General features: G+C 47.8%; 1 protein-coding gene and 1 pseudogene across 1 annotated transcript in view; one reads left to right on the top strand and one right to left on the bottom strand.

Annotated features, from left to right (window-relative positions):
• Positions 1 to 16,483, top strand: part of CNTN6 (contactin 6) — a 180,684-nt gene that overhangs the window by 102,426 nt on the left and 61,775 nt on the right. The window contains exons 6-9 of the mRNA XM_011380851.1: positions 8,217 to 8,401; positions 10,699 to 10,835; positions 12,438 to 12,567; positions 15,059 to 15,209. Coding sequence (XP_011379153.1) covers positions 8,217 to 8,401; positions 10,699 to 10,835; positions 12,438 to 12,567; positions 15,059 to 15,209 — 603 coding nt within the window. The remainder of the gene's footprint in view (positions 1 to 8,216; positions 8,402 to 10,698; positions 10,836 to 12,437; positions 12,568 to 15,058; positions 15,210 to 16,483) is intronic.
• LOC111731921 lies at positions 3,117 to 3,235 on the bottom strand (annotated as a pseudogene).

Here is a 16,483-nt window from a genome sequence, read left to right on the forward strand (position 1 = left end):
ATATTTTTTTACATCTTTAAAATATGTGCCATGAGTGTGTCTACAGGTCGTCTGAAGGGTCTTCTGTGCCCTCTTAATAATGACAGTGGGCGCTGCACTCTATTTCCGCCAGCCTCCGACTGCGGGACACTTAACTTTCCTTGTGGTGTGTTGTGTTTCCATGTGTCATTGTCCCGGACGATGGTGCAATGAACACCTTCACGGCCCCGCTTTGCCCACGTCCGCCTGAACTTCTCAACGTGTTTCGAGAAAATGGGACTGTGGTGTAGACGCTAACGCTTCTGAGACATGGTGCCGAGGCCCCCTCCAGGCCCTCGGAGACCAGGGACCCAGCCTCCCAGTGGCCCCTTCTGATCCTAGAGACGCACTCTGGATCCAACATCAAACGTTCCTTTTGATTCTTTTCCAAACCAGAGCTTGGATTTTTACAGCGCTGCTTCTAAAATTAAACTAATTTAGAGGCTCAGAAATCATCCAAGAAGAATATACGTGCTTCTGGAAGCAGCTGCTCATCCTTCCCGCCCCGTCTGTCACCGCCTGTCTCGGGAGACCCACGGCTCTTAGGTTTTAAGTAACTGGCAGTTGCAGGAGAGGAAGGCCTCAGAGCCAAGCCAGAACCGAGCCGGGGAGAAGGCGTCCCGCGCCGCTCTCTCCAGGCGACCTCGGAACCCATCCCCGGAAACTTTTTTGGAACTGGGAGGCGTCTCAACATGTTCTTTTAAAAAAATCTATGATTTCACCTTCTGGCCCTTGGAAGAAATGAACTCTACCCAGAGTCGTAACATTAGCTCATTTGATGAAAAATGTATTTCTAAGCACACGCCACACGCCCGATAAGGTGGCTGTCAGTTTGTAGCTGGTCACTTCATGCGAAGGATGATGGCTTAGAGCTCAGCCTCCGTGGAAAGACAGCGTGTGGTTCAAGTCCTTCTTTCTTAATTTCCATGTGATATTGGGCATGTGTCCGAAAGCAGCCTCGTCCCAAAGCGGACTGACAAGGTTCCGGTGTGTCACAGCAGCGTTACATGGGTTCGGTGACTCACTTAGCTCGGTGCCTGGCCTACAATATGTGCTTGGTAATGCGTCACATATATTAGTAATAGAACGATTAAATGTTAATATATCGTAGTCGGTATCTGCTTATTTCTTTACATATGAACGTTCATGGCTGTGAGCTGAGCTGAGGTCGAGCCCTATAAATTCGAAGGTACATAAACCTCCAGAAACTCACCTACCTTGACCAAATTGTCATTATTTCTACTATAGAGCGGCACAGGACTCGTGGTGGGAGAGAAACTTATTTATGGTTAGTATTGAGCCAGATCTGGCTCAGCCACAGCCTCGGGGAAGTTCTCAGACTCTAGCTTGCCTCCAGGGGACCTCAAGATTACGCACGAGCTGTCAATTAACTGCAGGGTGCAGGACCCCACTCAGCCCAACCGCATGGCTGCAGGGCCGTGAGCGCGCGCTTCCTCCACTCCAGAAAAATGTTTGGCCGGTCAAAGCTTCCATACCCGCACGAGAATCACGGCCATAAGGCAATGGAGTAAGCCTTATTTGGGGTTTAAAGTTTATATTGCAAAATGTTTTCTCCCCGATGTATCCTCGTTTGATGCTCTCAAGAAGACTTTCACGTGCCCGTCGCTGTCTCCAGCTGAAGGCAAAGCGGGAGCCAGGCTCAGACGCATCAGGCAGTTGGCACTCGGTCACCCCGGATCTGCCCGTGTCCCTCCACCCTGCGTGCAGGTGTCACTCTGCCTCCGTGGTTATCACGAACAAACCATTGGTGGCTTTTCAGTCGGCTGCAGCAGCTGCAGTGTCAGACAGCAGACGGGGACCCGTGTGCCCACAGACTTCTCCTGAGAGAAACCTGGGCGCAATGGCCAGCGGGCCAGGCCAGGAGCCCGGCCGCGTTTACGTCACTCGGAAAACACGTGTCCTCTCTCTGTCCCTGACAGCAAGATCGCCTTTCTACAGAACTCATGGATTTGTCTGTACTGCGTCCCCACAGGACGGTCTTACGTTGCAGGCCCTTCGTGTGACAATTTCGACCTGGGGACATGAGAGCCGCCAGCCGAATGGCCTGAAGGTCTGCTGACACCCCCTTCTGCCGGCCGTGTGCCTCCACCTCACTCTCGGATGAAACGTGCCTGCCGAAATGAGGTTCAAGTTAAAAATCATCCCAGCATAAGCGTCTTAGGAAACTGGTTCTCTGTATCAGCTTCCAGTTAAAAACTTAGTATGGCCTGGATTTAAGCTGTGGATAATGAAGTTCAAGAAATCCAGAGGAGAAATATACGCTTTCTCAAATAGCACTAGTAATGAAAATTCTATTTATGGCCTCGAAGTATAGAATTGAAACACAGTTCCTACTAGTGTGTGGAGAGTTTAATTTAACTTCCAATTAAGGGTGAACCAGGCCAGATGGTTAACAAATGTATTCTCTGTCTTCAGATAAAATGAATAGGATGCTCGCTCAGGAGAGCGTGGTGGCGGCAGAGAAGGCGGCTCGTCCGCGTTTACGGTGACGCTTATTTAAGAAGCACGAAGCGGAGGGGTGGAGGCAGACAGACAGAAGGAACTTGGCTTTCATTGCCTGGTGGTATTTCGCAGCCGTGAGGGGCTCCCTTTGGAGCCCGGGGTTCGTGGAAGCCGCGTCTGTGGCCCGAGGAAGCCTTGGGCGACGGGCGAGAGACACTCTCGTTCGCTTGTCCCGACTGAGATCTGCATCCAAGTTCTATTTCTACATCATATTTGAGAAGATTAAAAAAAGGCATGTGTGCTTTTTTGGGGGGCGGGGGCGGGGGCGCGGAGGCGGGGCGTGTCGCCGAAGGGGAAACGTGGCCAGAGGCGGCTGAACTGTCGTGAGGCGGTCGGCGCTGTTCCCTCTGACTGACCTTCCGACGGCGCGTTTTCGGGACGGCCCGGGATGGCCACTCTGCAGGCCGCGCGCAGCCACCGTCGCTCCGTGTGCTCTCTGCGTGCTAACGTGTTAACTCCGTGTTTTCTTTCTTTATTTTTATTTTATTTTACTTTTTAGGCGAGGCAACCCTTGGTCGACCTCACAGATTGCAAGGGTCTTGTCAGCTTACGATCCCTTATTTTTTTATGTCTTACGCCTCCAGCACCTGGTCTTCCTGGGTGGTCTCCCATCCAGGGACTCACCAGGCCCGACCCTGCTTAGCTTCCGAGATCAGGCGGGATCGGGCACGTTCAGGGTGGCGTGGCCGCAGACTAACTCTGCGTGTTAAATGGACCCCTTCCTTTAAATGAAAATGAACTGTCAGCACACGCTGCCTCTGCCGCCCTCCGCGTGGCCGAGGCGGGCAGCCAGGAGTCCACTCGTGCTCGTAACTGCACAGAGGCGCCGCGAGGCGGGCGGGTGGCTCACGACCGATCGGCCTGAGCGAGGAGGACGGCTGGCAGCTCCTGGTTTAGGAGAAGTGACCCGCCCAAGCGTGAGTACCATCCCAAAAAGGTAGTTAGGATTGCTGGCGGAGGCTCTCACTCGGATGACACGTGGAAGCCACCGGCCACAGCGCCTGGTACCTAGTGGGCACTCAGTGATGCTCGTTAATATTCATCAGCACACTCGGGTGTCCCACACAGGATCCCTTTTCTCTTTGGAGACCTCCGTCTGCCCCCGTCCCGCCCGCCACAAAGGTCCTCGGTGATTAGCCAGGTTGGGAAGAAAGGTGCTTGACGGCAGAGCGTGTCATACCTCACCCGAGCAACCCCGGTCTCGTGACGAGGACAGGGACTTGACGCCGTGCCCGGGGACGCTGCATCCTTGGCGGCTGGTGCACGGAGCAGCGAGAAGCGGGGATTCACTCCAGCGGCTCGCGCGCCCGCTTCGTCCGCGGCGTGCAGATCCGGTTTCAGCTTACGATGATTTATGAATCGCTTCATGTCGAATGCTAGTCACATGGAGCCCTTAATGGAGAATAGCAAACAAATAAATATGCTCTCGAAATGACAATAATTATCTTAAATTACGTTATTAATTTTACCATTAGCACTCAGACATGGTTTAAACTGTGCCGGACAGCAGGTTAAACATGTGACATGGATGACATAACAATGCCCACAATCATCCTATGCATTATGTACCACTATTAATCTGCATTCCGTAAGGGAGCAAATCCACGCTTGTAACCACTATAGCTGATACACGGGAGAGTTGCTCTCTGCCCCACACTGGATCAGCAGTGTTCTCTTACGACAGATTCGCAATTTCGATTATTGCATTATTTACACAGACCGGCCTATGTTGGAAAAAAAATGAACTTGCATTCAAAAGCTGAAGCTCACTGCTAAAGTAATTTCATCTGTTGTTGATTCCAGATCTTTCCACCCACGGCTCGTTTGGGGTGACTTCAGAAAAGAGAGGGTGTGAAATCTGAAGCAATTCACTTAGCGGCTTCATAAGTAATTCCCAACAAAATGGGAACTTTTCATTAAAATGCATATGCATTTTTTTTTATGAACAACAGAATAAAGTCATGTATGTGATGTAATAATTATAAGGATTCTTAAGTAAGGTAAATTGGGTAAAATTGTTAAATTTAATGGAGATTTAGAATTAAATATATGCATTTATATTTTTCTGATTTATTTTTTTTATGGTGACATTGGTTTACGAAATCCGACCTCTTTTACCCTGTCTACCTCCCCCGACCCTCTAGTAGCCACTAGTCCATTGTCCATGTCCATGTGCATTTTATGTCACCTGCGTTTTACGTTTATCCTCTCCAGCATTACCAGTGGGAACCAAGAGGGTCATGGCATTCTTGTTCAGCAGAGATGTCACAGATCTCTGCATTTAAATGGTAACTGTGAAATCTTAGAGAACCGCTTTATTTTTTCCCCATTAGAAATTTGTTAATAGGAAATGTAGCCATAAAATGCATTTGATAAGACTTTTAAATTTGATTTTTAAACATTTGGGGATTTTTTTGGTAGCGTAGTTGCTTTGAGAATTCTAAAATATCTAAACTATAAAATGTAATATCCTGAAGTAATCCAGCATATCATACAATTCAATCAAACAGACAGAAAGTAACCTAACAGGCATTGCAACCCAGACATTCAGAATCTATCCGTCAAGTCTTTTTGGTTGAAAGCGGCAGGAATATAACTCAAATAGGCTTAAGTCAAAAAGAATTATTGACTCACTGAAATGTTCAGAGAGAGATTCTTGGCATCCGCCGTGCCTCGATCTTGGCGTGCGAAGAATTCCAAGTTCCTTTCCTTTGTGTGAGCTTTGGCTTTCAAAGACGCTCTCCCCTTTGGGGGAACTCATTGCCTAGATGCTCAAGTTATATATCGCACTGTCTGGGCAGAGCCCCGCGAGCAGATGTCCTCCTAGAAGCTCTTCCAAAGGCATTCCCAGAATCCAGTCTGGCCGTCTCCGACTGGGTAGCCTTGCTTCCCAGGGCTGACCAGTCACAGTGACTGCAATGCACGAGTCTCTGAAAACAAGACCTGCATCAGGTGCTCTGTCCCGAAGCCATAGATGTAGCCAGTCCAGTTCCAAGAAAGAGTCAGCTACAGCAGCTTGAAAGGGGTTGCCACAGAGCAGGGCAGATGCTGACGTCTGGGGACTGGGCAGGCTCAGGGACCAGAGCAGGGTGTATATGTGTGTAGGGGGGCCCGGGGGGGAAGGCGGGGAGACTGACGTTTTCTGCAGACTGTTCCCATTGAGAAGGTATATTTGCAGAAGATATGCCATTTCATACATCAAGGGAAAGCACTTGTTCAGAGAGACTTAAGTGTCATCACTGAGTTCTTTTATGGGAAAAGTTGAAAGAGTTGGGATTGGTGGGACTTATTCTTTTGGCTCCCACTTAATCGGAGGGTCTTATGAAAGCCATAGGGTCTGTATCACCTGTGATTAAACACGGAGCTTCAGAGGACAAAGAAACCTGAGGGAAAAAATTCCCGGCTCTGTCACCTTTAGTTACAGGAAAAATAAATGAAATGCTACGTACGCTTTATACACATACATAGTACCTGGCACACGGTTCGTGGTTAAGAATTGGTATCTATTTGTTACGATATTGTCGATATTGTCACAATTATTGCTACTGAATATCAAAGTCTTCTATTACTGGTTCAGAGATTTAGAGATTTATGTTAAAAATTGACCTCTGTCTTCATAATCGAAACGAAACACTAGGATATAACTATGGGAAAAAGACTCTTTACTGAAATTATCTTTTGTCTGAATGCTTGAGATTAAAAGCTTTTTCAGTTGGAAACTTCGCATGTGTTTGTCATAAACCTCAGAGATACATTGTCATAAAATGACGACAAAAGGTCATGCATTTAGACAAGTAACGGAGCCTCTATTTTTGTCTGTAAATAAAAGTTTTTAGATTTTTTTTTATTACACAGGTAATACATACCCACTGTAGGAAAATAATAAAAAAATAATAAAAAAATAGAAAATAGGCAATAAAAAGCATTCGTATGCTTGTCACCCACAGGTGGCCATGTTTCGTATATTCGCATATGCACTACACGTATCTTTAAAAATTAGATAATTCTACACATACTATAAAATTCACCAGATTTGATGAAGATCCTCTGTGTGAACAAATTTTATTCTAGAACTCCATTTTTATTTCGTATTAGTTTGGTAACTCATAAAATGAACAAGAAAACCTGTTATCTGAGGTTAATCGTTGGCAGGAATATGCCATTTTACTAAAATGTCAAACTCAATTCGTGGCAAGCGGCAAGTCTTTTTAAAAGGAGAGAAACTAAATTTATCAGGATAATGATTTTATTTTGTGTTAACAAAACGCAAGTTGTGTTTGTAACCAGAGGCTAATTCTGAGACCAACAGATGAAGTCAAACGCTGATTGGGAGTGTGTTTTCTGACAAATACGTGTGAGCGCGTCTGATTTTCTACACGGTGCGTGTCTTCGATTTGCACGAAAGGATCAAAATTGTTTGCCAATAGACAGTCCCTCGGGCTCTCTCGGTTTCTCGTGTGCTGGCAGCTGCCATCAGCCATCGTCTTCTGCAGTTGCTTACAGCTCAGTCTCTAAAACCCTCGGCGGCCACTCGGCGTGAGATTTGATGCTTCTCCCACGTTACTTCTGTTGACTCGGAGAAAGCTGGCATCTCCCGCAAGGTTTACAATATGTCATCGCAGGATGATTTTATTATTGTTGTTAAAAATATATGTGAAACAGGAATATTTCGATCATCTGGCAATCTGTAAGGGAATGAAGAGCAACTTGACGGTAGGGAGGAAACCGCGGTCCTGCAAATAGATTGGAGGTTGATTTAACAAGTGATTAGTTTATTAAGGAAGAGTCTCCTGGCATAATTTTATGGATAGCCTGTGTCTCTTTATAGTTCCCTGTAAAAGCGAGGCCTTCTAAACCACAACTCCGTCCCTTATGGTTAGACACATTAAGCTCCACATATTATAAAATACACTTCTGCTGTTTTAAAAGATGGTCATATTGAACCAAAGGTATTAGGTATAAGAGAGGAAGCTAAATTCCTGTAAATAAAGGCACTCTTTACCAATCGCAACGACAGGCAGGGTACGCTGTAAAGTCATCTTTCATGTTATTGTTGTTTTTCTCTCTCTTTTTTAGACAGGCTGTAAACGAGCGCTTTTTCTGAGGGCCACAGAGCCCGTGCTCTGGACTCACCCAGGTCCCTGGCCATACTGGTGCCCTTGGTGATCTGGTGTCCCCGCCGCGCGTGTCTTCAGCTGTGGACTAGCACAATTCAGCCGTGAAGGGATCTGTAGTTTTGTCTTAGGCTCTATAAATATAGGAAGAGTTTGCTTCCTCTTCAACGTCACGTCCTCCAAAGAATATCCCGAGCAACATATTTAAATTCATATAATCTTGTTACTGTCTCTGCAGTAAACAACTTCCTTTGTTTCTTTGTCGCAATTTACCAACATATTAGTTTTAATTATTTGGTTATTGGACGTTGCTCCACTAGTCTGTCAGCCATGGGAGGGCAGAGGCCATGTCTATTTTATTCACCAATCTGTTTCCCGGTCATTGCCCTGTGACTCGCACGTGGCAGGCACTGAATGAGGTGTAAATTGCTGAATGAGTGCATGGTGATAGATTAGTAGATTTTTTTTTTCCTTGAGAGTTATTTTTAAGGACACGCTTGTTGTATCCTGCTGTCACAAAGACAAAAGCGGATTGTATTCTAATGAGGTGTAACTGTTCAGCCCAGTCCCCGAAATTAGTTGGAGGAGGTTGGATGGAAGCCCGTTGCCAGGGAAAGTCAAGTACAGCAAATCCCAGGCTGCCCTTGAAATCCCGAACTTTCAACAGGAAGACGAAGGCTTCTACGAATGCGTTGCGGGCAACCTTCGCGGGAGAGACCTCTCAAAGGGTCAGCTCATCTTCTACGGTGAGCTAACGGGGTTTCGGAATCAGGCGGACTCTTTGGGACTGTCCTCCACAGGAAACCGTGAAGGTCATTAGCGTGCTGTGGGAAAGTGTCCTGGGAGAGAGAGGGAACCTCGCTTCCAGCGTAGGGTGCTTAATTAGGGTGGTTAGCTGGCGGGAATAACCATTTTTAAAATAAGGTTTAATTTCAGCATGGTCTACGCATGGTATTGTTTATTACAATTGCCTTGAAAATATCAGCCATGTCATGTAAAAGCCATAAAAATTGATAACCCAGAGTAGCAGGGAGTCCACTTATTTCCCATAAAGCGTTCAGCAACAGCCCAGGCCAATCTTGATTATAATTCTAAGTAGAATTTACGGAAGAGGGCGAAAATGGCCGGAGCATAATACCGTATAGTAATTTTCAGTATTTTTTTCCTAGTTCCCAGATTTTGTCTACTCCGGTGTAGGCAACAGAAAACTAAAGTCATTACCTCATTTAAAATATATGTTTCCCTCAATTACCAGAAGCTCTCATGGCCTTACGAGAGATGATGAAAGCATATCTTTTCTAAAAGTCTTTATGCCCGCTTTCATCCAGGCCAAAATACAACACTAGCATAAAATTTGCTTCTTTTTTTATGTCAAAGAAACTATAAAATATTCCCTAGAATTCTCAAAATATCTGGTGCTTTTAAAATATTCTTAACTTCTTTGCTGAATTTAATATATCTGTACTGGATAACTTTTTAAAAGAGTAATTTATACCTGCCCAAGTTATTTTTCTATATGACGTGTCTATATGTGACACGTTTATAATCAATGGTATAGTAATTGGAGAAAAAATACATCTTTCGATAACTTGTAAAGTCTAAGATATTGTAATGACGTCATAAGGTATTGTAATGACGTCATAAAATGCCTCTTGGGTGTCCTGCGGGGGGAACATACTGTGCTTTAGTTATGTTATTTCCATTTCCTTTAGAATTTTCCATTTTAACCCAGAATGAAAACTTCTACTCTATATAGAGAACATGATTTCCTCCGGATTATGCCCCTGCAGAGCAGCCACGCTAACCAGTGTGTAGACATGCGCATTTATATATTGATTCTTTGCAGTAGCTCCCGCTTTTTCAAGGGAAGCCTCTGGAATTTGAAATCTTTTCTTAAAACACAGTGAGGATGTAACTGAGGCTTTTTTAGTGGCGCAAAGATATTAAAGGCTTTGGCCAGTTTGTAATAGATACCTCATTTTTCTATTAAATAGACAAAGATATAACCGTGAGATTAACTAGAAAATGGAGGTAGCTATAAACTGAAAATCAATAATAAAGTATTTTCTCTCACATTGATACAAATGTTGGCTTACATAGACGTCTTCACAAACACCACTTCACACAGTTCTTACGATAATAAGGTATAGAAACACTTTTCAGTGATATTATGGGCGAGAAACCGCAGATGAACCAAGCAAGGTCGCACAGGCGTTTGCCAGGCCCCAGGCAAGGGCTCTGAGCCGTCTCTGTAACCTGGACCCCACCCACCACATCTGAGCCCGTCTGCCTAAGCCTGCCCGCGTGGCACCACACTGCGGCCAAACCAGTGTGAGAGCGTCTCATCCACTCCCCCAAACGCGTCCACGGCCAAGGTCAGGGTGACCACGCTTTCCACCCAAGCAGCAGCCTCACACCAACCACAGCAGCTGCTCTGGTTAGGGCATAGGGCCCAGGGTTAAGCTAGGTCCTGAACCCACACGTGGCTTCAGAAGTCCTCACTCCCCGTCAAGGGTTTTATGGAGGGAAGAATGGATCATCGTCCCGCAAAGAAACTTGTCTGGGTTTATGCTGCAAACCACTGAATGTGACTGTGCAGGATACAGATGCACCTGCTTCGGGCAGTTCAGAATGGGGAGAATCCACAGCCATTAGCCCCACGGGGTCCGGCCGTGGCATCTGTCATCCGTCTTCTGACCCGGCTCACGGGCTTCTAGTTAGCATGGAATGATTACCTGGCCTTGTCCAGCACTTGGGCCTTTTCCCACAACTCCCAAGGTGTTACATTTAGGTGCCTCGAAAGGACAAATAACATACACGTACCTTGTGCCAAAGGCCCACTGATATTTTCAACGCTATGTCTGTTGCCCCATGTTGAAGCTCCTGCATTTCCGGTTCCTCCAATCTCTGCGTGCGTGTGTGTGTGTGTGTGTGCACGCGCGCGTGTGTGTGCTTGTGTGTGTGTGTTGCTGCTTAGCATGGAGCAGGATGTCCTGAGTGACTGACTTGCCAAATAATTGCTCTTTGTCCCTTTTTGAGACAGCTCCTCCAGAATGGGAACGACGAATTCAGAATACGTACCTGTCTATCTATGACAGCTTGTTCTGGGAATGCAAAGCTAGTGGAAAGCCCAGCCCCAGGTACACCTGGTTCAAGAACGGTGAACTCCTCCAGCCAGGGGTAAGCACCTGTCAATGTTAAAGCTCCCCTGCCTGCTGGGGACCTTTTGCTCCTGGCAACAAGAGCTAATGTTCGTGGAGTGTTTAGCAGCCACCAGGGAATGTGGTAGACTCTATCAATCTATCTATCTATCTATCTATCTATCTATCTACCTACCTACCTACCTACCTACCTACCTACATACACACACACACACATACATACATACATACATTCATACATACATATGAATTTATTTAATCTTGAAACAAACTCACAGCAACTGTTAATATCATCCACATGTCCCAAACGAGAAAACTAAGGTAAAGAAGGCGGATAACCCGCACGAGGCCACTTCCTGGTCAGTGATGGATCTGCATTCAGATATCACTGTGGTCAGCATCAGCGCCAGCACAGATAACATCTATTGAATTTTCACATGAGACAGGCTGTGATAAATATTTCCCAGGCCTCATTTTATCGTGTCCTCATGACGACCTTATGAGAGAGAGATACGATTATTATTTCTTTATACAGATGAGGAAAACTGGTTTCAGAGAAGTCAAGTCACACGTCCACGGTCACAGCTATAGATATTGGAATTGGCGTCCGAAGCCTGGACCCCAGGGCCCAGGTTCTCTGCCATCACCCAGCGTTGGGCTTTTATGAGAATGACTGACTACGTCTGACCCCGCAGGAATGTGGGGAGCTGAGGCGGTTCCCCACATCTTCCGATCGATCGCCAGCATCCTTTCTTCTGCAATAAACAGACGATGAGACAGAGTTGTTTTTCTCCCATCGAATTATCCAAATAATTGTGTTAATTCTGCATTGATTCTCCATTTTGCTTTGCAAAAGGAAGCACAGCCAGAGACACAGAAAACATCTGTTGTTTAGAGGCTGAATATAATAATGATCTCGTTTCGGCTTAGCAAAGTTTTCTCTCTGCCCGCCTCTGGCGTGAATCCTTGTTTCCCCAGCCTGCTGTTCATCTCCAGAGGATGGGAATAGGTATCTTGAAATAGTCAGTTTTAAGTTGTATTTGCAATATTAAATGATTTCATTATGTGCTCTCGAAATTGTAATTCTACACTCCAAATGGGGCGCTAACGGATTCTGGCTGTTTAAAAAGCATGCTTTATAGTTGGCTGTAGAAAAGAAAATTCAGCCTCCTACTTATAACTCAGAAAATACCCAGTGATGGCATTTCGAGGCTTTCTGAGACCTTATGATGGAAAGGCAAGGAAATGCCCCAGTCACAATGTCTGTTTAATATTAGCATCAACCACATTTTCTGGAATAATTAGACCAGTGGCATGTCCCAAGTCATTCATATACCATGTAGAAGAAGCAACATACGTCCGACGTGGAGAATGCCAATTTTAAAAGGAACAAGGTAACATAAAATACACTAACTGCCTAAATTATATTAGCCCATTTCTATTTTTTTCGCTTCAGAAACCGCTCAGGACCTCGCGGTGACCCCCTCACCTTCGTAAGCATCGGTTCTCAGGCGCCCGGATGTCACGACTCGTAGACGAGCGCGACACTTTGGAATGTATTCTGATTAAGAGAATGCCACGCTAACGTACGGACATCTTCGTGTGACTTCTGTTTTCTTAGGAGAGAATTCAGATGGAAAATGGGACCCTCATCATCGCTACGCTGAACGCGTCAGATTCCGGTGTCTACCAGTGTGCCGCCGAAAACGAGTTTCAGATGATATACACAAATGCAGAGTTGAGAGTCTTAGGTGAGTCATTCGTTCATAACCCAGAGTGTCAAAATGACATGTTAGCGAGCTATCATTGAACCCAGTTTTTCTCGTACATTAGAAATTGCTTTCCCTCGAAGCAGTGGGAAAGGCCTAAATTAGCTTTTAGGAAATGCAAGATGATGACTATTACTCTGCTTGGGTAACTCATCCAGGTTCATGGACGAGCCCGCCATGGGGTGCCCCAAAGCAGAAGAGGCTCCCGCGGAGCTGACCCTGGCTGAGGTTTCGAATACAATTCGAAAGGTGCCCATCGGGAATGTTTTCAGCTGCAAATGAAAAGCTGAGAAAAGGAAATCTCGATTTATCGTGACTCGCCAAACGGGGATTTATTTTATCTCTTAATGGGAAGGTCAGAGGTGACGGCTGAGACATGGCACTTCGCCTGGACGATGCTGTGTTTTAAACGCTTCCCTCGTGCCTGAAGCCTCGTGGTGCCAGGCTCGCTGCTGTAGCTACTGGATCGTGTCCCTACTCAAGGCAGAAGATGAGCGAGGGGACAGAACTGACCACAGCTGCCCCTTTCGTTAGAAAAGCAAAATTCCCCTGAGTCCCCACAGCAAACTCCTTTTACGCCACTGACTAGCACCCCACCATGTGACCTTTAGATCGTCCTTTCTTACTGTGATGATTCACTCATTCAACAAACAGCTGTTGAGTATTTATGGGGGAGGTGGGGGGGCGGTGATGAAGGAGGTAGACCCGACCCCTGTCCTTACAGGTCGTGGGGCATGGCAAGTGATGGGGACGCCATACGTAAATCACCGTTATGCTAATTACGTAATTCAAACGATAATAATTTCGATCGGAAATTATGAATCCTTCCGAGAGCATGCGACTTGAGGTCGGCCTAGTGGCAAGAGTAGGGGGCGGGGCCGCTGGGCAGGGTCTCTTAGATAGAGAGGCATTGCGTGGGAGATCTGAGTGACAGCAGACAGGCAGAGGGTGTGCAGAAGGACACGTCGGGTCCTGGAGCCCACAGAGCCAACGGCGCAGCACGAGCAGCACCTGTCAGCTTCGGACTTCGAAAGCATTAGCACGTGACCATTATTTTTATTGCTCACACCAGCACCAATGTCCATCCCTTAGCGTGAACTCAGACCAGCAAGGTTTTGAAAATCTCCTTCACCTCATCAGGGTCATCAAGGGTTTGTTGCTGTTCGCTGTTGGCTATGGTTTGGCATTCGGGCATTATCCCAGTAGAGTTATAATTTCTACTCGGTCTTACTTTACATTCTAGTTTCGAGACAATTCCACCAGGATTTCGAACAAAGAGGATACTTCATTTAACTCAATACTTAGGCTCTAACTCCATTTTTTTTTTCCCCTGGAGACCTCAGAGGTAGCTGGGAAAAATGATTCCGCAGAGTGGAAAATGTTCAGTTAGAGAAGATTGTGAGTGACATTTTGGGATGGCCACCAGTGGTATTCGTCACAGGAAACGACTCATCGATAGCTTTCACCCCAGGCCTTACTCAGTGGTGGGAAGACGAGGTGGCGGGAGGGAGGAAGCATCAAACAGAAAGAAACCGCTCGGCGAGGTCGCCGCCGATGGCCCTGATGCACGCGTCCGCGCCTTCCTGCACCACTGCTTATTAAACACCTGTTGTGTCCTAAGCCCCCCACACATCATGGCAGATGCTAAAGAGAGCCTCACCTGCAGAGACACAGTGTCAACGAGGGGCGGGGAAAGCCACACTTTAAAATACTGTGATTATTACGGTCAGGAACTGAGTAGGTATCATCAGCCCCAGGGCCGAGTCGAGCATAACCAAGGCGAACGCGTTGTCCTCGAGCCGAGATCAGCAGACGGACGTGCACAGAGCAGGGGGACAAGGAAGCGGCAGCCAGAAGCGGGGCGCGTGGCCCGCGGGCAGAGCTGCAGGCCCCCAGAGTGACTCCCGCTGGGAGCGTGCGTGACACGCCGGCTCAGACGCGCCCCGGACAGCCTCTCCCAGCACCTGGTGTTCGTGCAGCATCGGTTAGTGGGGACCGAGTTGAGACTGAGGAGACTTCGTTGTTTTCTAAATTTCTACTCACCCTGAAGGCAGATTATTTACATATTTCTAGTTAAAGTCTCGCCTGAAACAATCTGACTTAGTGAAACAGTGTGTGATTTATTTCAGTGGTGTTTCATTGCTATAGATGAATAGGTGATGATCGATAGATGACAGATATAAATATACAGAGAGATATAAAGATATCGGCTAGAATAGATTTAATGATTTCCATAATTGTTTATTGATTTCCATAATTCCAAATTTAACGATTTCCGTGATTCCCGCTTCCGTCTCGTATGAAACCATCTTCGCATCCTCTGTAAGAGCCCCTCGAGCCAAGGGCACGAGCGAGCGTCTGGGTGCCGGTGACAGAGTCCCTCCCGTACACCAAGTCACACGCTGGGTCACTGCTCGCTAACTATGTGGGCAAATCAACGGTTCCGTTTTGCTTTGCTTTGTTTTGTTTTTAGCCTCGGCTCCCGATTTCTCCAAAAATCCCATTAAAAAGACCTCCGTGGTTCACGTCGGCGGGGACGTCACCATCGACTGCAAGCCGATCGCGTTCCCCAGGGCGGCCATCTCCTGGAAAAGAGGCACCAGCAGCCTGCGGCCAAGCAGAAGGTGACCAGATCTTTGCTTGTTTGTTCTAAGCGTCTGTGTCCTCCAAGCTCAGTGTTTGCTGGGTCTTCACAATCCTCTCCCCCACGGTAACCTCACGACTGCACATCCAGAGACACAGCAGTGTGACCATACTCATAAAATCAAAAAGCCTCATAGAGCTAAGGCCTGCCCGTATGATGTGGCCACGGCTCATGCGGGGCACATGCTTGTAACAGACTTTTTTAATCACTTAAGGCCTTTGCTAGATTCAGCTTGAAGAGTTTTCCCCACCGTAGCTGAGAAATCGGTAAGACATAATTCATTACACAGGGTCAGAGACATTCACACGCACACGCCTGATGTGGTTTTAAATAGTCACACAGGTGGCCCCTCACGACACATGGATTCGCTGCAGGAACAAGTGTGGACAGGTGCCGGCAGAGAAGGGGGCCGGCTTGTCCTCCATCACGGTGCCGCGGGCCCTGGCCCAGCACTGGCACGTCTCCTGGGAGAGTTCGCAGATCAGAGCAGGGTCTTCCCTAAGGGTAATTTCATCCCTGCGTCCTGTGGGACCCTGCCCACCTAGCGATGTCCAGTCGGCAGCCACAGCTCTGCCGAGTGACCGTGGGCGCGACTGTGGCCAGCCACGCTGGACGGCTGCTGAGGGCGACCGCCGGGCCGGACGCAGAGGCGCTTCTGGAAGCGCGTCTGCAGCATCCCGTGCGTGGCGAGCTCAGGCAAACGCGCCGGCAGCTAATGCACGTCAATGAGGCGGGCGAAAGGGAGGACGCTGGCTGGGGTGAAAGCAGCCGCGTGTCGTGTCAGTCCTGGAAGACAGGACTCTGGGTGCTGAGCGGTGGCCCCGGGATCCAGGAGTACTGTCCAGGGGGGGTTGTGGGAAGGCCGGCCACGTGCAGAACGTCAAACTCTCAGGAAAGCTGGAAATGGGGGGCCGGCGCGGGCTGTCACGCGGGAAAGAGCCCGCGGGCTGGGCGCGGGGACACATTCGTCATTTCCGGGGCCGGCGTCTCATTGGTGGGCGGCGAGAGGGAAAAGGAGGTGACCGCGAACTCGCAGACGGGTCTGCGCGGCGCTGAGCGGTGGCCCCGCGAGTCCCCCTGTCCTTGCGCTCGCCCCCGCGGCCTTGAGGACCCTGCGCGGCTCTCGCCGTGACAGGGGGTCTGTGGGGCTCCCCTCCGTGTGGCCCGGCCTGGGCCCTGAGCCCGCGCTCCGTAAATACTGTGGGGGGAATGAATGTGCCCAAAACGGTGACGCCTACGGCGTTGCCCGCTTAG

This window comes from Pteropus vampyrus, unplaced genomic scaffold (genome assembly GCF_000151845.1).
Source record: "Pteropus vampyrus isolate Shadow unplaced genomic scaffold, Pvam_2.0 Scaffold409, whole genome shotgun sequence".
Taxonomy (NCBI): Eukaryota; Metazoa; Chordata; class Mammalia; order Chiroptera; family Pteropodidae; genus Pteropus; species Pteropus vampyrus.